Source organism: Haliotis rubra, unplaced genomic scaffold (genome assembly GCF_003918875.1).
Source record: "Haliotis rubra isolate DU_JTF1 unplaced genomic scaffold, ASM391887v1 Scf7, whole genome shotgun sequence".
Lineage (NCBI taxonomy): Eukaryota > Metazoa > Mollusca > Gastropoda > Lepetellida > Haliotidae > Haliotis > Haliotis rubra.
The window spans coordinates 953,571-980,494 of record NW_025767412.1 but is presented as its reverse complement, the minus strand read 5'-3'; the positions used below and the strand labels follow the sequence as shown (position 1 = coordinate 980,494).

Genomic DNA, 26,924 nt, shown 5'->3' with positions numbered 1-26,924 from the left:
AAGCAAACAGACATTCCTTTCAACTGTCTTTCTACTACTGACAAATATGACTACTTGTTGCAGTTTAGTAATCGTCTCTCCAAGCAAGAATTGACCATTTCACACACACCAGACAGACAATTACTAAGCATGTCATCCTTAAACATGATAGAAGTAATCCTCATGTTATTTCATCTACTTGCGTATAAAGTGTAATACCCATACATAAATTGATTCATTGACCATTTTCGTAAAGGTATGGTCTGGTTACACAACTATCAGTTGGGTGTACAAAGTAAGTGATCTAGACTAGTTGTCACACTTCCAATTTTGTGGAAACCTTATTGGACTTTGTGAGCTGGTTCTTGCTGAAAGTGTAGGTTTGAATCGGGGATGGGAAGCCAGTGTTACATTTTCTTTGCTGTTCAACCAGCTTCTTACTGATTTCAGACTGTTTCAAGACTGCATATGTACATTTGACAACACAATCAATCGTAACATGACTGAGATCCATCCTTGAAAAGGGAATGCATGTTTCGTTTGAACGTTAGTCAGGCACACCACCTTCAGAATGCGATTGTGGATGAAATGCTTGTCAAGTGCTCATACAGTTGATCCAGTTTAATTTACATCACCCTCACCCACTGCCTCTGTGTCAAGAGGGTTGCTATCTATGGCTTATCTAGTCTCTCTGGCTTTAATGATCGGCAGATGCATTTTAATTGGTGTTTACATCCTGACAAGATGTGAAAGGAGAATATAAGAAGAGTTAATCAGAATTGTAATGTGAGTGTCTGCATGCATATTTGCTGATGCCACTATTTAGACACTGAAAAATAATGCTGATGGAGTTGTTTAATCTTTTATTTTAAAAAAATCATTTCTATTTTATAGGGTTTACTTAAATATTGATATTTTCCGGAAAAGGTAAATAAATTGGGTCAATTGTAATTTCTTTATTCATTGTACCGATTCCTCTTCCTCACATGACTATTGGTTGCTATGCCTACAAGGCTCGATTCCAGTAAAGGATACAGTTGAACTCAACTATTCCTGGTCCCCCTTTGGTAATGACAAACTGTATTGTTAAAGCAGCTTCAAACCTCACTCACTCACTCATTGACTCACACTGTCTTTGTTTGTCTCCAGTGTGACTTGAAGTATAGCATGTATCTACTGTAGGAGGATGGACAATTCCCTTATAATGTGAAAAATAGTAATAATAAAAATAATGGCTAACTATAAAGCACCAGCATCCACGTACTTGCGCATACTCAAGATGCTAGCACATTATTATCCCAGATAACCCAAGCTGCCTGTGGGGTAATAATAATAGTTTGGTTGACAGCCATATGGTTTATTCCATCAGGTACCCATTCACTGCTTGGGTGGATAAAGGCAATTTTGAAGAAACTCACTTGCCTAAGGTGAGACAATAAATGTCCACTTGTGGAAATGAGATGTTAGTGAGTTATGTGTGTTGTTTGATGGGGGTTACAACGTTCCAGGCCTTTCAGGAGCAAAGCTTTCTAATAGTAATATGGGGGGAAACACAGAGAGGATATTTCCAAATTGATCTCATCAGTGAAAAAACTGATGTTTGCCAGGGCCACTGTTAAGCAGGATATGCCTACTTTTGGTGATCACAGGTCTTGTCACTATTTTTATGATATAGAACACACAGTCCACTCTGCTTTTGGCAAAGATATTACTTTTATCCTTGACATGTCGAGGATTCTGTCTCTTTTATTTTCAAGATTTTTGCACTCACTGTGCATGTGCATGCATGCATATGTGCATGCCTCTGCTTTCACTATTCCAGATTAATACCGTCTTCATTACACCTGATGTCAGTGCTGATTTTCATTGATCCACTGATATAATTTTAACAACTAATTTGTCTGATGCCAGTTTGGGCTGATTATCAAGATAATTAAGAAACCCACTGAATACGGTTGGAACAAAATGATGATATGGTCGGACAAATGATATCAGCCATGACATACATGTCATTGCTGTTCTCCATCTCATTTTACGAGTTAATCCTAAGATATGGGACTTTCTCCTATGAGCTTTGCTGGTTTATGTCCACTGACTCCATATAAAATCAATGATCCCTTAATGTGTATTTCATTGTAAGTGCTAAACATTGTCGTATCATGTTGAAAACCTTTTAGCTGTACAAGAATTTCAACATTGAGAGGTTTGGGGGGCGTTGGATCTGGGAGTTATCTTTTACACATTTACAGCCTTGGAGAAGAGAAATGGCACTCCCTGTTCCTACTTGTCAGTTGGAGCCTGTGATTTGTGGGGAATTTATTGATTTCTCTCCCCTTGAACTGAGACTGGACTCTTCCTGTGCTGGAATATGTGTACTATGAAGAGTGAACATGCTGTGAACCTTTGAATCATTAATACAGCAACATTTGTCAATGGTATTCCACATGGCTACTTGTCAGTTGGCTATTGGACAGTAGTAGGAGTCATTTGACCAATGACCAGACAATAACCTTGAAGCTGGGACAGTTTGCTTCGGGAACTTATTCCGTGGTATTCATGACATCGGATGTGCTGGATTTACGTCCGCCTTCGTAGAAGACCGAAGGATTCGGGATTAATGAAGTGAAGGTATTATTCTTAGCCAGAGGGGAATTTTATTGGCTAGATGGAGATGGTGATTGATACAACCAGTTGGAACATTCTAGAGGTAGAATTCTATTTTGAGAGTGCCTTGGGCACATAAGATAGCTGAATACAAGCATCCTGGAAGGTATTATAGAGCTGTGTAAAGCTATGTTCTTCAGCAACTGACTGAATGAAAGAGAATTTCAGGACTTGGTTAGATCCAAGCACAGATACATCTTTTTCATGATGAGGCTTTCTTCTTTGTGACTTTGGTGGTCAATAATCAAGTAATTTTGTTGAAAATGTGTCACCAAAATATTGTAGTCATAGTGTTGTTGTAAATTTGCTGTTTGTACACCAAGTCAGTCATAGATTCTATGTTACTGGATATTATGCTTCAACATCAAAATCTTTCAGATTAGTGTAGTTATTTCCCTTGATATAGACTGGTTCTTTCATTACCCACCTCCATGGTCTGCCGGAGGATGGATGGTCAGTGATTTTCATGATAGTAACATGAAAGAATAAGGAATTGTTAAAGTTCTTTTGAGTAGTATACAGTGAAGCAACACACACTGGATCATAAGGTTCAGAAATCATGACTTCCTTTGGGGTTGCTTGTTGTTTATAAAGATCACAACAAAGTTCAATCTTTAACCAGAATTTTATCACTGGATGATCAAGATGTCACTGTACACTGTATACACAGCTTCAACACATTGGTAGAAATGTCCATCTATTATTTCATTGTGGTCTCGGATCAAGTGTCATATGCCACACATTCACTATGACAGTGTAAAATTCAAAACATCAATGCTAGAATGTCAGTTTCGATTATCTGCCAAAAAAATCCATTAGGCAGAAAAGTCTAAAGTAATGAGAAAAATTCTATGATGACATCGGGTGTTTGTATCAGGAGTGAGCATGTCCAGCTCGACAGGTATTCACACATTTTGCATGCAAAACTAAATGTTTATTTCTTGCCTAATTCCATTCTCTTCCCACAGAGGTTACTTGTCATATCTTCCTACGAACCTCTGTTCTAATCACGGCCCCTTCATGGTGCGAGTGTTCAGGATTCGTGATTGGTTGCAATCAGATTTAGTTGTGCAATCAGCTTAACGTTGTTTCAAAAGTGATCATTCGCAAGGCCTCAGTTATTTCCGTGATGCTTCGGGAAAACTAGAATCTCTTTCCCCGCGCCGATGTGCAAACGTTTCTTATAGACAAAACTCAGTCATGTCTCCATCGCCCTCGTTGACAACGGACAAGCTAGCCATTAAATGTCTTGTGTGTCCACATCAACACACGTTCCTGGCAGAGGAGGGATATTTGTGACCCAACATTTGCTTGTATTAGTCAAGTTGATGTAACACGTGTTCTGATTGGACAGAAAGAAGGGAGATAATTTGTGTTGCGATTTTATGCAGCTAGGGATTTTACGAGAACCGGAAATATGACTGTATTAGAACAGAGGTTCGTAGGAAGAAGTGACAAGTAACCTCTGTGGGAAGAGAATGGCCTAATTCTAGAATCGGTAATACTCCTGCCATATGAAAGGAATTGGGTAATGGTTGTATATTTCACATACTAATACATATAGCAGATTATCTACAGTTTGAGTGATAGATTTCACAAGGCATAGCGCTCCAGCTCAATCTTTGGCTGCATTACAGAAAGGTATGAACAAGGTACATGACAGCTGCTTCTTCACCACAAATTGGATAGTGAGGTACATTTTGTCACTTCTTTGAGTTTTACTAAGTAAAACATCCAGTGTTTTCAGGGGCGGTAGGGTAGCCTAGTGGTTAAAGCATTGTCACATAGAAGACACAGGTTCAACTGGTACAATGTGTGAAGCACATTTCTGGTGTCCCCCACTGTGATATTGCTGGAATATTGCTAAAAGCAGCATAAAACCCAATTCACTCACTCACTCCAGTGTTTTCATCATCTAATGTTTCAATCCATCCACACTCTATGTAACAGTTGACACTTAATATGGCATATACCAATTTGGGAATTGAACCCTGGTCTTTGGCACAACAAGCCACCACTTTACCAACAAGGCCGCCCTTCACTACAGGGCAATGAATGATAACCCATAAACTCAAACACTTTTCATATGGACAGACTTTTGGCTCTGTGTTTTAACACTTTTAGACAGCACCATTAGATAGGGTCTCTGTCTGGATGGCAGAGCCTCAGTGGTAGATCTCAGGCAATGTCAAACCATATGACTTTAAAAGATCCTACTTGTTATTGCCTTGCCTGGTGCTCTGTATTAACAGGATAGAACAAGAACTGGCCAGTTCAGTGTAGATAGACTGGGAGTGATGTATTCATGTTAGAATTGCAGCATGGTCTTTCCATGACCTGGCACTAAAATAAAATCGGCTTTAATACAGTTCATCTGACAAGATCGTTTGTCGTTCTGTTTTGTATTTACAATCAATCAAATAATTACGACAAAGAAATGGCATAACGTTTCTGTCTGAGTTAATGGTGTACTTTATAGCCACCATAAGCGTTGTGTTTTAGTAGAAATATACTTCCTCTGAAAGGTGGGTCCACATCTGGGACCCTCTAATAACCAGCTAGTAAGTGGTCTGCAGTTAAGTGCTATTGACAAACACATCTAACAATCATAAAGATTAAAGCTCTGTTTGTATTAACAGAAACGTACCACTAAACAGGATAACCAGGGCAGTTTTAATGATAAACCATCATATAACCAGTTTATCACTTTCACTGCGCCTTGTTTTCTTTGATATTTAACTAAACAGCATAGATCCAGTGTTATATAGGGTAAGGTTTCTTTGACTCTGAAACCATCTAATAATTCCCTACGGTGTAAGACCTGCAGTAGTGTGAACTAGAACGAGCACACACCTGCACACCTGCGCACCTGCATGCATCTGGCTATGTTAGTGCAATGATCTTGAAGCTGATATTAAACCTCTTTTTATCCATAACATCTTAAGATAGTTATATTGTGATGAACTTGTATTTGTTGATTTCTAGATGTTTTCAGACAGAAATCTTCTTGCAAAGCAGTTTAATAACATCATATTCTACAATTTGTTTTCACGATTACAGATTAATAAATCTTAATCTGACAAGCATTGTGGTCAAGTAGAGTTTATGAATTGACAGTAGTGAACCTCTGTATCAGCACATAATGGATACCCAATTAGACTGTTGCGATATTTGTAAATGAAAGCAACAAAATGCATTCCATAATCGTAAGACATCTTGCACAATTCCAACCACATCATAGACATGTGTCCATGAATCATTAATGAAGTACTGTCTAAGGGATTGAGCATGTATTGATGTCCTGGAATTCCACTTGTGTTGAGACAGTCACACAGTTCTCACCGTTAGATCGGGCCCAGCGGGAAATGACACGAAAACTGTCCTGCTGATGCTAGTGAATGGAAATGTGTGGAAAGAATGGAAGCCTGACTTTGTATTTGACGTACACATTGATTGACAGCATGACAAATGCATGAGGATCATAATTTCATACATTGACCTAAGCTTCCCTTGGGATCAATTGCTTCAAGCAAGCCATGCCTAGTTTGTGTGGGTATTGTCCATAGGTTTCCTGCCTTGGTCTGTTTGTGACATTGTGAGTTTGTTCCTCCATTATCCCCTAGGGATCTTCTGTTAGTGATATGCATAGCCAGTTTGTTGGTTGGTCTGGTTGACTATTATAATATTGGCTTGGGAAGGTCATGTGAAGGTCAGCATTTTGACATTGACCCATCACCACAAGGGGTCTGCCGATACTGTTTTGTATAGCCAGTTTGTTGGCTGGTTTCAGGGCTGACCATTATAATACTGGCTTGTGAAGGTCAGTATTTTGACACTGACCTATTACCACAAGGGGTCTGCTGATACTGTTTTGTATAGCCAGTTTGTTGGCTGGTTTCAGGGCTGACCATTATAATATTGGCTTGTGAAGGTCAGCATTTTGACACTGACCTATCACCACAAAGGGTCTGCTGATACTGTTTTTGTATAGCCAGTTTGTTGGCTGGTTTCAGGGCTGACCATTATAATATTGGCTGAGGTCAGCATTTTGACACTGACCTATTACCACAAAAGTGTCTGCTGATACATTATATATATTGGACCATTAATATTATTTTGAAGGTGAACAAAGTGTCTGCTGATACTGTTTTCAGTTTGTTGGCTGGTTTCAGGGCTGACCATTAATATTATTGGCTTGTGAAGGTCAGCATTTTGACACTGACCTATTACCACAAGGGGTCTGCTGATACTGTTTTGTATAGCCAGTTTGTTGGCTGGTTTCAGGGCTGACCATTAATATTATTGGCTTGTGAAGGTCAGCATTTTGACACTGACCTATCACCACAAGGGGTCTGCTGCAGTCTGTTGGTTGACCTAGAGGGTGACCATTGTATCATTTGCTTGTAAAGGACTGTTTTGTATAGAAAGTCATGTGAAGATCAATTTATTGTCACCACCTGCTGCACTGTTGGTTCATCTAAGAGCTTTATGCTACCAATAAAACACGTCATGTCTTCATAAACTTAAGAGATGCTGAATATGATGAAAGGTTGATTTTGTGATGCACAAATGTTTAAATTCTTTTACATGCACTTGGTACATAAAGATATAAGTATTAGGATACATATTTCAATACTAGTACCACTGGTGCTGTTCTATGTTGCTAATTCAAGTACTTCACTACAATATTTACTCTGAAATTACGGCTTTCAAGTTTCAAATTCAAGGATGCTTGTGACTGAATGAGATGTATGCCATATGCTCATAGTAACAGAAAAGGTCATTAGTGTGATTATTCTGGTTACAGGAACCGATATAAGATGTAGCAACATCATTCATCAATTATGTAAATCTGATCCTGGCTGGAAATGTAGGTTTATAGGGTGCTTGTGCTTAAAAATTGATTGATATTGATCAGTAAGGATTCTTTGTTCAGGTATGCTGGAAGATTCAGGATAAGGCTGTAAATCGAGAAAAAAATGGAAGCATGACATCTATGTTGAAAATAGTGGGTTTACCATGTTCAAATTAATCAAGTGATGCATTGTTATCCTTTTACTCAGATGTCATGTTATGTTCTTGTTTTAAAGGTGTTTTAATTGATATGCCTTAAATAATAAAAAAAGTGAAAAATAATGTAAGAATTTTAAGAATTGTGATTTGGAGCATTTCTTCACTTTTTTAAACATATATTTGAAGTCTTTTTGAAACCAATCATTGAAATGTGACATTGTGTTGGTGTGGGATCCTGTGTGTGGAGCTCAGGTCACAAATCAGTTGAAGTTAAGCAACATTGGGCACAGATAGTCCTTGCATAGGTGACCAAGTTTGGCAGCTTGAGAGTATCATTGACTTCAGATACATGTGGTCTCAACTTAGGCAAGTGAGTTTGTTCAAAAATTGTCTCTGTTCACCCAGCAGAAAATTGGTACCAGGTGGGATAGGTCATGTGACTATAACCTTCTAGCACCTAACAGGCAGCTTGGGTTATCCGAGGTAGACTTTGTGATGTACCTTTAAACAGCTTGGAGTTGGATACCAGGCGAAATAGAAATCCATTATATATATAAGTATTGGTTGTCATATGTGCTATGATTGTCATGTATGTATGCGATGGTTTATGATGATTTCTTTTCACAGATTGACTGAGATGTGTGAGTGAAGCTGCATACACCTTAGATGCGGAATCGGACAGTCATCATCTGAACATTCCGTCAGTCACGTCAAGCGGCAGAGCTACTGTCAGACTGTGAGGGGACTTCAGTTACATACGGTCAGGTATGCCTTGTCATTTAATCTTGACTGCCAGTCCACTGAAAATAAACACCTGTGTTTGATGGTGTCCAAAAATAGACCCGTGAAGGTCTGGGTTAGAATGAACCTTCAGTAACCCATGCTTGTCGTAAGAGGCAACCAACGGGATCGAGTGGTCAGGCTCGCTGACTTGGTTGACACATGTCATCGGTTCCCAATTGCGCAGATCGTTGCTCATGCTGTTGATCACTAGATTGTCTGGTCCAGACTTGATTATTTACTGACCGCCACCATATAGCTGGAATATTGCTGAGTGTGGCGTAAAACTAAACTCACTCACTCACTCTAAAAATAAGACAAACAAGAGACTGGTCTGATATACAGGCACCATAGGTTAGATGTTATGTCTGCAGCGTTTTCAGGGCAGTAATGTTTTGAAAATGTTTTTGTCAAAACCAATATTGAAATGTATATGTTTAGCTAATGGTCAGTATTTTAAATAAAGTGTTTGCTAAAAATTGTGCTCATTTATTTTGTGACTGTCTGTTAGGATATTCAAACACAAACTAATAACCATTTCTTACCAGTTGCTCTCCTGCACACTTTTCCTTTCCATTTACCCCATGAAAATCATACTTGTCACAAGAGGGGATCAAAGGGATCCGACTTGCTGATCTGGTCAATGTGTCCCAACTGTATATAGAGCAATGCTCATGATGTCTGTCACTGGGTTGTCTACTCCAGACTCAAATATTCATAGTATTCCACAGAGGTACAGATAAGCTGCATGTCTGTGTAAAGTACGCAAATATTTATGTGAAACCTCAATTCCTATTAAGCCTTTTGAGTACAAGTTGAATTTTTGTAAATACTCAATAAATGTGATCTTACGTGCGTACACACAAAAATGTCAAATTTAAGCTTGCGTACCGGTGGATAGATAAAATAACTGAGGTATATTGAGAGGTTCTATTTCAGGACGTGAACTTGGCAACTTGCAGTCTTTCTTATCGTTTCTCATATTACTGATCAAATGTAAATAACAAACACGTAAACCAACATTTAAACTTAACTATATTTGTACATTTAATGGGAAAGGGCAAAATTCCCAATTGAGTTTGAGTGAGGTGGGTACAATTATATGGTTACTCAAAGGAAAGTTAGGATAGCCAGTTGAGATGAACACAAGCGAGTGCATAACTCAATGACCCAAAAAGTTATCTGTAGCTCTGACTCCATCATGCAGCTGAAATATCACTTACTGTGGCATTATACAATAAACAAAGGATAAACAAAACATTTGTAATCTGTTTGGTTCAGACGCCATGTTTGAATAGACAGTGAAACCTTTATTTAGACTTTTTCTTAAGTCACTTTATGAACAAGATACAAACTTTCACCCTGTTATATTTTGAATACACCCTGTTTATTTCAGAACTACAACCTCAAACACATGAGGCGGGACTAACAAGAGAAAACCACCGTCACCCATTCTCCAAGGTCGCTACCGTCACCAAGGTCGGGACAATTACAGTTCAGTGTTTGTTTTTCCCCAACCGCCAAAATTTCGTTCAACACGTTTAAAGATAATTTCTCCACGGGCATGAACTTCCTGAAAAGGAGGTTCAGCTCGGGAGATCTACAAGGAGAATTACGGGATGAAGACTTCATCCCACCAGTGGCGCCTCGGAAAGGCCCGTCGCCAAGTGCCCCGAGCTAGCCTTCCAAAACTTCATCAGCGCCAGGCATTGGACGGGGATTTTTCTCGGCAAATAAACCCACATACAACCGAGATAGGTGCAAGACCCTACTGGTCATCGATGACTGTCATACAGATTGGTGAGTAGAAGACAGAGTTATGTCCCTTACTTCAGCTGATCATCAGTTCAGATTTGAGATTTGTCCTTAGACATTGACACAGCCCATTGGACTTGACCACAACATTAGGCTGGTATACTGTCATTATATATCATATTGTTTAAACATCTTCTTAGTCCCCACTTTGAAAATGAGTAAAATTCTAAAACCATCATGTATGCTCACATTGCAATGATGAATTTAGCAGAAATTCTGTTCTGTGTGATCTTTGAATGACATTTAAGAAACGAAGGAAAATTACAACTGAAAGTAGGTACATTGTAAATTTCAGTATATTATACAGATGACTAAATCAAAATTCAGAGCATTACTTTATGTATGTATTGAAAACAGACTGTGAATTTAAGTACATTAAAATAGCTTATAAATGATTGCAGGTATATAATGTTTTTATCAAATCACCAGTGATCATTCTGAAATGTTGAGAGTAGCACAGGAATTAGTTGAAATGTTTTAGAAAATACCCAACCACGAATGCCGAAGTGAATGTTCCGCCTATTGGATAGTGTTTCAAAAAATTATGGTTCACATGGGCCAGTATATTAGTACATCATAGATTTTCCACAGCTGCAACACATGATTAGTGAATTCATCTTACATTTTCAAATCAAATGTCAGATTATCAGAGCCATTAGTACAAATTGTCCAGATGAAGTACAACCTACAAAAATTAGGTGTAAAAACAAATGCTGAGCTCTGCAATCTCTACTTGTTTGAAATGTGAACAAAGCAAAGTTTAGATGCTGAACCTTATGGCATTTTCTCATATGATTCCTTCATCTACCAATTTCTTACACTGACTCCATGTTTTGAGACTATGAATAAAAGGGTATTATTGTAATAACTAGATATTTAAAAATACATAACAGTCTCTAGTTGAACTCAAAAGAAATGTCAAAGTTTCTGTTTTGGAAGACGCTAAGACTGATCCTAAATCATGCACATCAACAACAGTATTAATCTGCTTTAAATCAAAAACAGTTGGCAAATTGTCAGATATGTTTCTGAATTTTTGCAAGAAAATTGTCTGTACAAACAGTCCCTAATTAACAAAAAGGTTCTCTGCAACTCTTGCATACTGCTGTCATTGAACAAGCTTTTTTCTAAAGGTCAGTTGTGATGCCAAATAATAAATGTTGTTGTACATATTTTGACATGTCTTTGAGAAGGTTGAGTAAAATACACACAATTTTCCTATCCTGCTGCCTACAGTATGATATGTATGTCAAATGAGTTTCTTGACTGAACCACACTGTTGATATTCATCAATATTTCATATTCATACATACATCTAGGCCAAAGAATTATTTGAACCTTTGATCATCTCCTGTTTTTTCTTGTATCAGTTTTTAATGTATGATATTCATGAACTTAGTGTCCTCTCCCTAATTTCATACATTTAGACAAGTGTTAGAAGTGAACTGTAAATTTTTGAATGCAATTCCATTGGTTTGTAATAGTTAAAGACCCATTTTGATCCAGGAGATACAAGATGCTAAGCCTTCTCTTGGTATCCCCATGACACTGAATCTGAACACCAGGAAACCATTCTCACACATCATACATAAATCCTAAGAAAAAACTTCACAATATGCAGTCAGGAAGAACTGAGACTTTAAAGGACAACATGCTAAAGAGACCATGTGTCTTTAATACAGATCAGCTTCCCACCACATGTTGACATGCGAAGGTTAAGTGAAACCCAAGGGGCCATAGTTAATGCATTTAGGGACGACCTAGCTGGAAGAGAGACCCTGGATGTTATAATGTGTCTTGTCACCGACCTCCATCTTCATTAGCATCTCTCAGTTGGTAGAGGATGAAGTGGAGTTCTACTGGCTGACTGTGCTTAATTGAATATCGATGAAACAATAAGAGAGGTGTATTTTTGACATTACAAGGGAGAAGTCCTGTTTGATCCTTGTCATAATGTTCTCAGGATCATTAGGATTTGTCCTAGCTCTACTGGTCATCCTCTGGAGTCGTGTCTGGTTATCGACCAGTTGAGGGGTAAAATTGTCACGCATTATCTGTCAGCAGTCTGTCCATCATTTTACTCTTTTTGTCATTTTGTACGCTTATAATGATCTTCTAGAATAATTAAAGACTTAATTCTCCTCACAGGACTTATAATTAGGCCCTGGGTGTGTGTTAAAGTGGTGTCATGTCTGTAGAGCCTCATGCTGTTTGTACGGAAGCTAACTAACAGAGTAGAGTCTGCTTTCCTTATCATTCACTGGACAACTGACATTGGCAGTAGCTGGAGGTTTAAGTGCTCAAATTTGATATTAACATGTTCTAGACTTCCTTTACTTTTTTTATTCATTTTACTTTTATTTTATTCCATCAGTGTGGAAAGATAGCAGTAAAAGTATCAAACTCAGAAGGTTCTGTGTGAAGTGTTTTGTCAGAAATCAGGTGAAGTTTGGCAGTGTTGGTCACAGAGTGTTCAGGAGCTTGGATCATGAGAATTTCTATGGCTGAGGTACATATAACACATGTGGTGTCCCCTTAGACCAGTGACATGATTCAAATAGGGCCATGTTCACTCAGCAGTAAATGGAAGGAGGAGATGCATTTGCACTTTCTACCACCTCCCAGGCTGCTTTGATTGTATATTCAGAACTGAGATGAGAATGAAAATTGAGTGCACGTTCATTCCATGACTAGGGTAATCACAGATCTAGCATGGTTTAAGAGGATTTGAAGGTGTGTTAATTAGAAAAGGCACTACACACACATGATATAAAAAGGTGCTAAATACATTTCACAGAATAGAATTGTTTCAGTGTGATGTTCCCTTCTGATTTGGATATGACAGAGAAAGGCACAGTTTTATCTATTATGTCAGGTTTCATCAAGTTTGGATTTTTTAAAATTGTATTTTAATAATAAATCTGGCATATTGTATAGCTGTCCACAATGTCAATGTAAATCAATTATAGAGTCATGGATCATTTCAAATGTATTACAATCACCACCAGAACAGGGAACAGAGCATGGACGACAAGAAACAGAACGTTTCAACTGATCCCACCATGTTCCACCATCACTGCACGCACAATCTCACCAACATTCATCATATCCAAAACTTTGAATCCTGAACACAAACAACCATTTCTGACCAAGAAGACAAGCAACACTGAGTCTGGGTCGTGGAAACAGTATGAGGATCTAAACCGACAGAGCAGTAATGAAGTTGTTGTCCGTAAACATTTTTGTCAACTTTGTCATCTTTCAACCTCCAAGAAATGCCTTTTAAACAATTCATTCTGATTTTAATACCTTTATACCTGCTTCTTCTTTGGAAATGAAGGCCCAGCTCTCATTATCCACAAATTTTAACAATCTTAACACAAAGTCAATATCCATTATTTAGCTCCACCTGCGAAGATCCATGGCCTTGCGAGCGCCTGCAAGTCAAATAAAGTTTTTCCATTCTGTCATGCAGGTTCAGACGATTGGTTCATCGAGTATGCATAGAATGAAGTATTTGTGGTTTAATCAATGTCTTACCTGGCATGAGGTTACGGAATAGGGCAGAGTGTCAAATAGCTGTACATGGTAGGATATGTGTCTGTTCACAGTATTGGTAGGCCGTGGTAGTTGACGTAGAGGCTAATTGTAACATAAAACTTCATTGTTCCTTGGATTCTAGCCTTGATGTATAGTGTACAGTGTTGTCGGCATCGATTAAGCCAAGCTGTATTCTATTTATGTGATTTATTGCTCGCACAGGTTGAGATTTATTTCTTTTATGTCAGATGCAAGAAGGACATAAAAATTTTATTTTTTTTTTTTCTGAAAGTGTTTTATGTTTCTCTATAGACTGACATTTTAGTATTCACAACTGATGTTTTAGAACAATGCACACACATAGGTTTAAAAAATGCAGCATATAATCAACATTTCACCATATATACTGTGAGAAACAAATAAAGGATCACAGGAAAATTCAAGCATTCCTTTAATATTTTCCAGTTTTCATCACCACAGCGCTATTCAAATCTCTGGTGATGAAAACTGGAAATATTAAAGGAATGCTTGAATTTTCCTGTGATCCTTTATTTGTTTTTCTCAGTATATATTCTGTTTTACAACATTTTAAGGTTATTTTTGCACTTGGAAGGTAATTAGTTGAAACTGGTACACACAGAAAATTCTAGAGAATTCATTAGTCACACAGAACACCCACTTGGGAAAACATTTTGTGGGATACTGCTTAAAATACAGAATAAAACCAAAGCTGCTCACTCATAAAGAAACACATGGTACTTGAGACATAATCCTACAGAATATGACAGACGGAGACACTACATGTCAAGGGACTAGCCTTAACCCTCTCCATAGAATACGTTGCAGCTTTCTGTGATAGACTAAGTAAGATTAAGTAGTCAACAGAGACTTGGCCTGCATTTGTGGTACAAGCATTGTGTTATACTGTCCATCAGGGAGAAAATATTGATTGTACGAGATAGAACCCTGTCGTTAATTCTGGCTGCCCATTACTGAATACTGTAAGGAAGTAGGCTACGCATCAACGTATTATTCCATGATTGACATTTTTCAAACTTATGAATTCCTGGCATTAAGACTGAAATATTTATTAACTGGTATGTGTTTTGTAACATTATTTCCTAAAAAGGTACGTCCTTTTAGCTAATTTGCTGAATCAGCAGAAAAGGACAGAGGTGTTTCTCATATGCTTAAAGCACAGTCAGATGTAATTAGAGAGAGAGCTGGTGGTCTGACCATGTTCCAGGAGGGCGACCTTTTGTCTGGCAGATATTGTGTAGATAAAGCAGACCCATGATGCCATTGGTTGTCATTGTCTGGTTGTAGTAGTCAGTTTCATAGGCAATTTCTCTTGGTGGTCTGTCAACATATGGAGGAATCATAAAGGAATAGGTCCATAATTGTTTACTCACCTTATACAGGTGGGTTGAGGTGAGGTAAAGTGAGGAGGGAGGACATGGGGTTTCACATTTAAAATTATAGCAGGTAGCAAAGTGCATGTATGGTCTTTGTGAGTGCATGCATGCATGCATGTGTGTGTGCATGCATGGGTTTCAACTAATGCACACTAATACCTGTTTTAGGAGCTAAACTCAGTGTATGAAATAAGCCAAAAACTCAGCCAAACATCAGGGTAACTTCAAAATGTTACCAGCCCAAAATGGATTAAACCAGACCAGACAATCCAAAACAATTACTCAGATGTATAGAACATGTTATCTAAACTTTTTACCAGACCATCGGACTGGCTAGCTGTACATTTAGACCGTCCGTCAGAAATCTAGCCCATACACTGGCTAACCTCCTAAGATACCATGCATGCTGCATTTTAACATAGATACCCCTTCTCTAGGTGAGTGTCTTCTTAATCCTTTAATGCTTAGCACCAGACAGGGTTAAAACAACCACACTGTTTTGGTATGATGAGTCCAGGGATTGAACCACTGACTTTCCCTTTGGGCAGACACTCCATCCACAAGACCACTGTTACAGTCTCATCTGATATAGGTATTGTCCCGTGTTATATACCAAGAATCAAAATCCTCAGTCAAAGAATCATTCCATCTGGAACCTGGTCAGCATCAAAAGACTTGTATTGTCAAAGCCTAATGGATCAATACCAATGCCACAGATGTTTTTTAAATGGAAATAATATGTGAAGGAGTCGTCTATGACCGGTACTAACAAGATGTCTGGAGGTGGCGTTCGAGAGTGGGCGATGTGATGGTGGTCTGCTTGTTCACTGCATTGTAAATATGGAGAGCCAAGTGAAATAAGGGGGCCTCAAAGAATGGCTGAAAGGATGTTTGTCAGAGTTTATCATGGAAGACAAGTTAGGTTTATTTTTGGCATAGAATGGTCAAAGGCTTGTAGGGACAAGCCACCTTTCCACCCACTAGCTGATATCAGATGATTCCTCCCTGACTTGCTCTTTGAGTACCAGCTCTTTGGATGCTTCAGATATACTGGTAACTGTCAGTCAAATATTTGACTTTTGTAAGTTGAAAGCAGAAATTAACTGCCCAATCAAGACAGACAGACAGACAGACAGACAGACTTTGTGTGCAGATAGTTTTCTGTTACTGTCCTTACACATATATCCTTAAACGTAAATCACGTGACTAACCATGGGTTCAGGTTGTTGTATGGGGACCCGGTTCCTTCTCAGAACCCGCCTGAATCTGAGTGCCAGGCTTACAAACCCAGTCTTGCTTCCAGACCCATGAAGAGGCCACTAACAGAAGTGGGTGGTCAGACTTGCTGACTTGGTTGACCCAATGTCATCGTATCCCAATTGCATAGATCGAGGCTTATGATGTTGATCACCGGATTGTCTTGTCCAGACTCGATTATTTACAGACCACCATCATGTAGCTGGGATATTGACGAGAGGGGAGTTAAACAACAAATGAACAGTCCTGCTTCAGCAGCTGCCAAGTCTGTGCAAGTGAATGGTTTGAAGATTCTCTACACAGACAGTAGATAATCAATCTGCCCTACATTGCCCATGTACACTCCTGATGTCACAGTACGGTCTTACTCCCATCTCCACACACAGAGATTGTACAGGCTTCTCTGCCACCCTGGATCTGACTGTGGAAGGATGGTAGGACATATATATTGATCCATCTGCTTGGCCAGTGAAGCGTAAGATTCCTAGATAGGATGCATCTGTAATTCGCCCACAACCTCCTTCTCCAGAACCCGCTGCAGGACTTGTAAAACCTTTGAGGTCGGGTGTAGCTGTCTAATTGAGAAAGTGGTCCGGAAGAAGATTGTGTAGAGATGTATGATACGCTTTCATCATTGGGAGATGACAGGCAGTGATGTCTTAGTGTCGCCCATTGCCTCACTGATGGTGGCTTTATCCTTGAGATGTGGAACATAGTATTTGTACACTTTGTTACCATCTTATTGTCAGTAGTATTAAGCTGTGCTGTATGACATGGTTTCTGTTTGGACTGCCATGTAATGTTTAACAGAGGAGCCTTTTTTGATTATCCAGTGTGGTGGCATAGCCTTGTGTGAGTTGGGTTTTACGTCAGTTTAGCAATATTCCAGCAATATCACGGCAACAGAATCGAGAAATGGGCTTCACATATTGTACCCATGTGGGAAAATGAACTCGGATCTTGGCATGATGAGCGAATACTTTAAAAACTAGGTTACCTCACCAACCCACACAAATGATAGTCTAATGGAAGTTATAGAAAAAATAACCATTGCTTTCTAATAGGTATTGAGAAGGTATAACATTTTGAATTTGTTTATTTTGTAATTCAGAGTATGTCAATTTATTTAGAAAGAAAATCGGTCTGTCTTCAAACCACAACAACTTTAATCCTGCAAAATGCAGACATTAGGGAGGGTTAACTAACACTGTGTTCTGTGTGGCCTTTCTTCTCTACTGAAAAGATTTCCAACTAAGGTGGTAGAAAAATGAATCTTGAGTTCGAAAGCTTTCATATGATTTGCAGAAAATCCCTTTGTATCTTTCATTCTTATGACACAGTCTAAGTTCAATCTTGATTCAGCTGACCACTTACTGACACGGGCCCTCGTGTCTTTGCGTGGATTAAAGAGTTAAAAAATATTGTTTGCAAGATGACCCCTGACTCAAAATATTTCATAGTACAATACATCATGACAAGGCCAGACACTTCGGTGGACCCCACCTGCCTGCTTTGCCGATCGCTATGCTACCATCACATCCAATCGATTAAAACGTAATGTAAACATAATCATGGATGATTGGCCTATTGAGCACCACTCATGACATCTACCAATTCTTTACTGTTATTTCTGCAAGTTAATTGAAACCCGATTTTGACGCTTAACTAAACAATCTTGACACAAATGGATGACAATATAACCACCTGTAAATCTGCACATTCTTTATAAATTCGCTTGAATGTTTACTTTCATCGACTACTGGACTTGTAAATGTAAGAGTCTTTTTTCCAGCAATGAATTTTCAAAAGAAAGCATCAACTCAAACTTTTTATATATTTTGAGAAAAAAATTAATCCTCGCAAAGACACAAGGGCCTGTACTTAATGAGGGCTTGTAAAAACTTGCCTGAGGAAGATTTTGGATAAGCAGTCAAATTTTGATGAGATTACTTCTTTGAGAGGCATTTGATGACATTGCGCTAATTAGGAATAAAAATTCAGAAATAATGTAATATAGTATAGGCACACTAAAGCTTTCAGAGTAACATGATCAGACAGTGCCAGTCTGGAACTGGATCCAACACTGTGCTCAATGATTGGTTTGGATTAGTGGCCAGTTATCACGGAGAAGTAATTGTCTTTTACACCTTTAACTAATTCCCAAGACCAAATGCTCAGTTTTCTGAGTAATTGCCATAATCAATCAGTGCAATTATTCTGTGCACAGGAAGATAGAAGTCAAAATGTTTCTCTGGTGGATCCTGATTTTCCAAATGTCACTCTAACGTTATGTTTCTTGCTGATAAAGCAACAAATACCATTCAAGACATCGATATGAAAAAGAAAAAGTTATGGACGAATGATGAATGAAAGTTTGGTATATTCTGACATTTTCGTCTATTATTGTCGGACTTGAAGTCACTAATCAATAAAAGGGTCTGTTAAATATACACTAGTGTGACTAACGACACGTTGCAGTGGGTCACCATCTCCTGGGGAGATTGAGAAGTGCCAGTTATTTGACAAGCAACATGCCAAGATGTGGGGAGACCGGAATTAAGGAGCAATTACAGCCAAGCAATTTTCATAAGTAGTAGGCTAGGACTACCAATTCGGTACATACTTGAACATTTCGTCTTTTGAGGAATTTTTTAACATTATTTCATATTTCTGTTGTTATGGTTACTTAAACTTTGAAGAATGTATTAAAGTCTTCAGCACATATTGTTGCAAAATAATGTTGTATTTTTAGTATATTTGACATTTTGGTGTGTTTCTAAAACTAGATCTATATTTCATATTTCTCTTGCTAATGTTACTTTGATATATACTGAACATCATTAAAAATGCACCACCTGTATTAGTTTGCATTTCCAAGAGCATAAATGAGCAATCGGTGTAAATTTTACATACTTTTGTAGTCCAATGATTGGTAAAGAAAAGAAACAAGAACCAATCCAGCAAAACAGTAAAGTTTTAATTCAGCTGAACATGAAAGAAAGATGGAGTCAAATTGGAAAGTCAGTGACGTGTATGACCGCCGTTAGCAGCAACACAAGCTGTGCAAGTCACCTCATTGAACTGTTAAGTCTCTGAATAATATTTTGAAGCAATGCATTCCACTCTTGTTGCAAGGCATTCTCAAGTTCCCCAAGGTTGTTGATCTGTGGGCGACGTGAGAGGCGTTGGCCGATGTAATCCAACAAGTGTTCGATGGGAGACAAATCTGGTGACAATGCAGGCCATGGAAGTAGAGGAATGTTGTTGTTTGCCAGAAACTGTGTTGCAACCATGCAGTGTGCGCTCGAGCATTGTCCTGCTGGAATGTATGCAGATCTTGATGTTGGTTAAAGAAGGGAACGACGTTGTTCTGAAGAATGGTGTCACGGTAGTAAAGGGCATTCACTCTGCCATGACAAACTACCAGAGTGGTTTTGTGATGATAAATGATCCCTCCCCCACACCATAATGCTGCCTCCACCCCACCGATCTGTTTGCACAACACAGTCCTGATGGTAATGTTCTCCCCATCGACGCCATACCTGTAGACGCCTGTCAGCATTGCAGTAAGTAAACGCGTGACTCGCCGGAGAACACAACACCATGTCAACGTCGTAACAACCACAAATGATGCTGTTCAGCCCATCCTAGGCGTTCACGGCGATGTCTATCAGTCAGGATGGGTCCAACATAAGTGCCTCGACACCGTAATCCTGCTGCACGGAGACGGCGTCGGACGGTGGAAGCACTGATCAAACCACGTCGGCCTTGGACAGCGTAGGCAGTTCTGGCAGCCGGCAACGTACGATCCCAAATATGGCACCGAACAATGTCTCGATCTTGGCAAGGGGTGGTAACAGGTGCCTGGCCAGGATGTTGGCGGTCCCTGGTGGTTCCTGTTTGTTGGTACCTGTTGGCAAGTCTTATGATGGTGGAATGATGGCAATCAAATTGTCTGGCAATAATCCTGCTTGATGTGCCAACCTGCAACATGCCCAACGCCCGTTCTCGTTCCACTGGTGACAATCTTGGCATTGCAAAATAAACTGTACTTGCGGAGGTACAGCTAAAATGAGAACGTTTTTTAGTTGACGGTCATTAATAGCCCTAATCAGCATGTTTTACGCATACAATTTGTGCTTTTCGTGTGTGTAGTGCATGAATTTTGTTGTTGTCATGTGATGTGTTCCATGACGTGTTCGGGCAATCCGTTCTTTACTGTACAGCATTATTTATTGTCTTTTGTGTTATTAACAACATTTCCAACATTCATTTTCACTCTCAAAACAATCCTATTACCATATTTCAAAATTTACAGGTGGTGCGTTTTCAGTGATGTTCAGTATATGAAGAATATGAAAAGTCCTTGTTATAGTTTGTGATAAATAATATAACAGCATTGTAACTGTATTTGAAGATTTGTCATTTTTTGAAAACTGGAAATATATGTCATCTTTCTGTTGTAGGGTTACTTAGACATTTGAGAAATCAAAATGTCCAGGTTAAATATTGTCATGAAATAGAACATTATGCAGGAGTACTTATCATGACGTCATATATGACATAACAATAACACTGTGTTCATTCCAAATGATTGTACTAATTAGGCTGCTATGAATTAATAATTAGGGTTTAATAATTCAGACAAATACCGGTGCCGAAGTATAGCATCAACATGTCACATGATCTTTTCCTTCCTTATTTGGCACTGTTTTCAGAGAAAAGTGGTCAAGGTATGGTTGGAATCGTATAATCGACTAGTCTTTCATTAGAAAACATTTCTCATAAGGAAAGGGTTTTTGCTGTGTCAAGCCTTTATTATAGCTTTCAAAACTTTTCATGGTGGATATTTAAAGGAAATTTCAAATTCCATGCATCAGTGACAAAAATAATGTCTGATGCAATTCCCAATTTTGATTAGTACCGTATATTCCTATTTTTTTTCCAGGTGAAAAATTGGCTAGCCTTTGCATATGTTTATGATTGGTGCCACCGGTGGGAAATGCTCACCTTTTTGCGAACACCGGTACCATTACTATTCGATAGTGATTCATAAACACATGCCCATGATATAGCTGGAATTTGACTCTGCTTTTATCACAGATTTCTTATGCATGTGGCAATATTTTTCACTTTTATTATACATGATATAACAGTAACATGACACATTTTCAAGGCAGTATGGCAAATTTAGCAATGTATCTTGTTTCGTGTCACAAGGATTGTGTGTCTTGCTATTACACAATTCTCAGCTACCAAACATATTTGCTTGTATTAGCTGATGTAATGTTTTGCTTGTATGAGCTTGGAGCCATAGATGCAGACACTATTGAGCCACACATGTAATAACTCGAATAATTCATCACATGGAAAGTGTTGAATAATTCACCTGGAATTGATAGACTTAAAACATAAGAGGACCTGTTATTGGGATTTCTTTATCAGATATTCTTTTGTGCGTCTTATGATTGTGAAAGGATGTGAGAGACGCATGGAAAACATTTCAAAATTAGATGCATCAGTGACCAAAATGATGTCTGATGCTATTTCTGGTTTTTACTTTTACCATGCTTTTGTCTTGGGTGAGGAATTACCTTGCCTTTGCATGTGTTTGTGATGGATAGTATCATCACATTGAGATACTGAAAACACGTGCTTGTGATGAAGTTGGTATTGATCAGTAGATTCTTATGCTTACTTAGGATTATGGAAATGTTTTTTATCAATTTCATACAATTATCATAGATTAAGGGAATATTAATTGGTACTTACACAAATATTCTTATTGCTAGAACTATATCTGGTAACAGTTACAACAGATCTGAGCTGTTGTCGTTGATAAAGTTTCTTCAGTGAAATCTATCCTAAAAGGCTACAAAAAACTACTGATTGCTGAGGACGACTTTAAAATGAAAGATTTCTTTCTGGTTAAATGCCAGAAGTTAGCACAAATGAAAGCGTTATATATCTTCCTTAAGGACAACATATACAGAGGATTACTGTCTGTGCTGCGGACACAAAGCCAGACAATGGTGCATACATCACAAGAAATGTGCCTCCTCTGTTTCAGGAGCCCCATGCTCAGACATACACAGGAATATTCCTGTCTCAGTTTAATGTGTATGTAGGGACGAAGGGAGCAATTGTCTTCATCTCCATCCCTTTGTAGATAACAGCACAGGATGCCGTGCAGCGGGATCACGTGTCAGTCTTTTTATGTCACCTTCATTGGTTGTATACAGTCCCTGAGAAGCAAACCGGAGACTGCAGCTGAAGATGGTGATCTAGAATCAGAGGTGAAGTGAGGTGAGGTGAGGTGAAATTGGGTTTAACGTCATGCTTGAGAATATTTCGCTCATAAGAGGATGTGCATGCGTGTGTGTGTGTGTATGTGCGGCTGCTTGTACTAGCCCAGACTGAAGCTGGTTTTATAATGCTAGCCCACTGAGATACCATGCCACAGTGAAGCATGAATATCCCACTCAGACACATTATACTGACTCCGAGCCGACCAGGCCTTGTTGTACCCATTAATGCCGAGTGCCAGGCAGGGCCCAACAAGTACCATATTTTAGCGTTTTTTGGTATGACGCGGCCGGGATTGAACCAGCGACCTTCCGCTCTCCGGGCAGACGTTCTAACAACTACACCATGGAGGGGGTCAGAATCAGAGGAATGTGCTGACAATGTTCAGTGACCTTCACTGGTTGTATACAGTCCCTGAGAAGCAAACCGGAGACTGCAGCTGAATATGGTGATCTGGAATCAGAGAAATGTGCTGACAATGTTCAGTGACCTTCACTGGTTTAGCTTATTTTAGTACAGTCCCTGAGAAGCAAACCGGAGACTGCTGCTGAATATGGTGATCTAGAATTAGAGGCATGTGCTGACAATGTTCAGTGACCTTCACTGGTTGTATAGCTATTTTTATGACACACAATCCTTATGACACTACATTGCTAAATTTGCCATATTGCCATTAAAATTTGCAAGACTCTTTTTGACACACAATCCTTATGACACTACATTGCTAAATTTGCCATATTGCCATTAAAATGTGTCTTGTTACTGCTGTATCATGTGTAATATTTTAAAGCGACAAGACCCTTTCCACATGCATGAGAAATCTCTGATAAAGTCGACAATTGAACTTTATTATGCAAGCATATTTTTAGCCAGTATAATCCAACCAGAACTCTCAGATCCCAGTCCCAAATTCTGTGCCCAGTGCCCAGATACAGACTAAAACGATTTGGATTCAGATCAGTTGCCTACCAATCAGCTGTTCTATAGAATTCTCTGCCTGAAGATATCAAAACAGCCCCAAGCCTGCACTCGTTCAAAACTCTCCTCAAAACGTTTTTATTTAAGAAGTACTTTGTCTAGACTCTCACCCAAATAACTTTACTTGTAGCGTCATGAGCATACCAGCTGACGTGAAGATTGGCGCGTTACAAATTCACTCATTATTATTAATAATATTGCTAGAAGCGGCGTAAAATAAACCTAACTCACTGTTGCTGTACATGCTGATCTGAAATCAGAGGATTGTGCTGACAATGGTCAGAGTGACCTCCATTAGTTATATAGTTTCTCTTTGAAGTAAACACAAGAGAGCTCTTGTAGATGCTGATCTGAAATCAGAGTGAGTGAGTGAATTGGGTTTTATGCCACCTTTAACAGTATCCGAGTTAAACCATGCTGTGTCAACTTAATCTGGGAGGAAAACCAGAACTGATGCAGAGTTTTCCACTTTGGTAAAACCCACAAGAACAAGTATGGTAATTATAAGTCGAAGATCATTGCAAACCTGGGATTCAAACCTACAATCATAGGTTTCTCTTATTCCCAAGGGAGACAACTCTGCACAGTCAATTGAAACACTTTTGAGATCATGTAGGAATTATGCATGACCTTACTGCTTTCTTTGCATGAATGCATGAAGTGTGTGGTTGTCCTGTGGAAGATCATAGGCACCTTGGAGTGTTCTGACAGAACTTTAAGACTCAATATTCATTTATTCAGAAGATAGGCTTATAAGGAATTAGGCTAGGACTGGGTCATTTATTTTGGTTGCCAAAATAAAAACGTTTCTTTCAAGTGAGTTAGTAGGGTTTTATGCAGCATTTATTGTAGTGATGTGACCTTCTTCTTCATCACAATGGCACTGAGATGGACATCAATAACCAATTCCCATAACCCTTGAAGAACTAGGTTTCCTGTCGGTATGAGAGAGTTGTGTCCCTTTGGATCCTGTTTTTGTTGGTTTTAATCTGAGATTTGGCCTGATTATGATCCTTCATCTGTCACACTCAGACCAATGTTCATTGGTTCTCCTACAAAGGTACATTTCTATGACCTGCAACTCAGGCTTACCACCATAATAGGAGCAGTGGGGTAGCCTAGTGGTTAAAGCATTCGCAAGTCATGCCGGGTTCAATTCCCACATGGGTACAATGTGTAAAGCCTATTTCTGGTGTCCCCCACCGTGATATTGCTGGAATATTGCTAAAAATGACATAAAACCCAAAACTCACTCACTCACTCACTCACTCCACCAAAATAAAGCACATTGTGATACACAGAAAATATTTGTTGTGTTAACTCACTCAACTCATCTCACTTAACCCATCTTTCAGCTCTTACAGATATGTATCTTTTCTCTGGCCCCCAGGAGCCGTGTCGGGTGAAACATAAAAAGACGGCATATGATTTTCAACCAATGCTGTAATACCAAAAAATCTACTTAAAGACAATCGAGATTTTCTAAAAACACAAAATTCTCAATTTCTAAAAAAATCTTCCCCTAATTTTGAAAGCAGTTAACTTGAAGATATTTGATTTCATTCAAATAGGATTGCCCTGGACCAATCAATAAGTTGGCTGCTCTGCAAATTGATTCCTGGAAATCATCAGTTTTGGATGCATTGACAGGCATCTCTACATCTCTGTTAATGTTGGCCATGCATTCTGTTATGGCAGAGTGGCACGTTTGATTGGTCATTGTGTTCTACTGAGAGTCGTTTATTACCTGCTGACATTTAGATCGCATGGGATGCAGTTCAGGCATACAGTTTATCTTAATCATCTTCAAGGGCATTGCATAATCCAGTTCCAGTTTCAAGTATGGAACTGGCAAGGTCTAACGAATCCAACAAATTGATGAAGTGTGTTCCCTTTGACTTTCAATTCGTTCTCTGTCCCCAGCATAAAAAAGAGCAATAATATTTATTTACAACTCTGATAACTTTTGCTACATGCGGTATTTAAGAGGTGCTGAGAAATGTCAGTGCTATGACCAGACTCATCTGATTTTTGAGTTGGAATCTTTTAAAAGTTTTACATGTTTAAAATGTTAAAAACCCCGACAACCCTAGAGCCTAGGCTGAGAGGCTACAAGGCTTCTTATACTTCTCTTCACATTTTTTAGTTTGCATGGTAGAGTTGAATGAATCTCATTGCAAATTGCCAGTGGTAATAAGTATGCAGGAGAGCAGTACTAAAGGCCTTGATTATGGATTACAGTTCAAGTGTCCAAGTATTTGGTGGCTTTTAACATTACTTCTGTAGCATCACAGTATGTCAGTTTGATGTGGGCACAAAGCCCAAGTTGATGGCAGTTTCTTTACTGCCTTGTGAAACCCATGACTATGGGTCCTGTGTTGATGAACATAGGAACAGGGTCAGGGTGAACTAGGTTGGTTGTCGGTTGTCGGTTATTCCAGCTATACGGCAGCGGTCTGTAAATAATCAAGTCTGGACTAGACAATCCAGTGATCAGCGCCATGAACAGAACAGGTGAACTCAGATTCAAACCCAGACTAGGGGTGTGGCTTATATAAGATCGGAACTCCGCAGAGCAAACTGCCATGCCTTAGACGACTGGGCCTACCCTGGCCCTCTTGTATTGGAAGAGATAAGAAACTATCAGTAAGCCTCATTCCATTTTTCCAGGTTGAAGAGTACTGGGTACTGATCCTCTATTTTCACCTAATTTTATCCTTCTTGTGCTAGTGGAATCTGTTTGATCAAACTGGTACTTTTGTGGCATGTTTTATTTATATTTATTGTGCCCATGGTATTGTTAAAAATGTAATGGCATAGTTCCCTGTGCTTTAAAGGTAAAGTTTGAAATCAAGTACTCCAACAACAATGCCCTGTGACAATGATTATAGTCAGTGATATTTTATTAAAGAACAAATAAACTTTTTTTTTTTTTTTTAATACCGAGCGATTAAAAGTTGCCAAAAAGTCGCCTGCTTCACTCTCGCCTGCCAACGAAATCACAGAGAGGTAACTCTGTCGTCAGAGCACTGCAGCCAACCGGAAGTGACGTTATGTGAGGAAGGATTTTCAGTTAGTTGTATATAAAGTGTGTAACAAGCTTGTCATTTTGCTGATTTCTTGACGTCAATGAAGACATGCCATATTGTTGCCGTCAATTGCTCTACCGGTCGGCTG

General features: G+C 38.9%; 1 protein-coding gene across 1 annotated transcript in view; it reads left to right on the top strand.

Annotated features, from left to right (window-relative positions):
- The window catches only part of LOC124258640 (synapsin-like), a 125,893-nt gene that overhangs the window by 32,580 nt on the left and 66,389 nt on the right, over positions 1-26,924 (top strand). The window contains 2 exon segments of the mRNA XM_046692710.1: positions 8,284-8,421; positions 9,833-10,236. Coding sequence (XP_046548666.1) covers positions 10,001-10,236 — 236 coding nt within the window. The 5' untranslated portion in view covers positions 8,284-8,421; positions 9,833-10,000.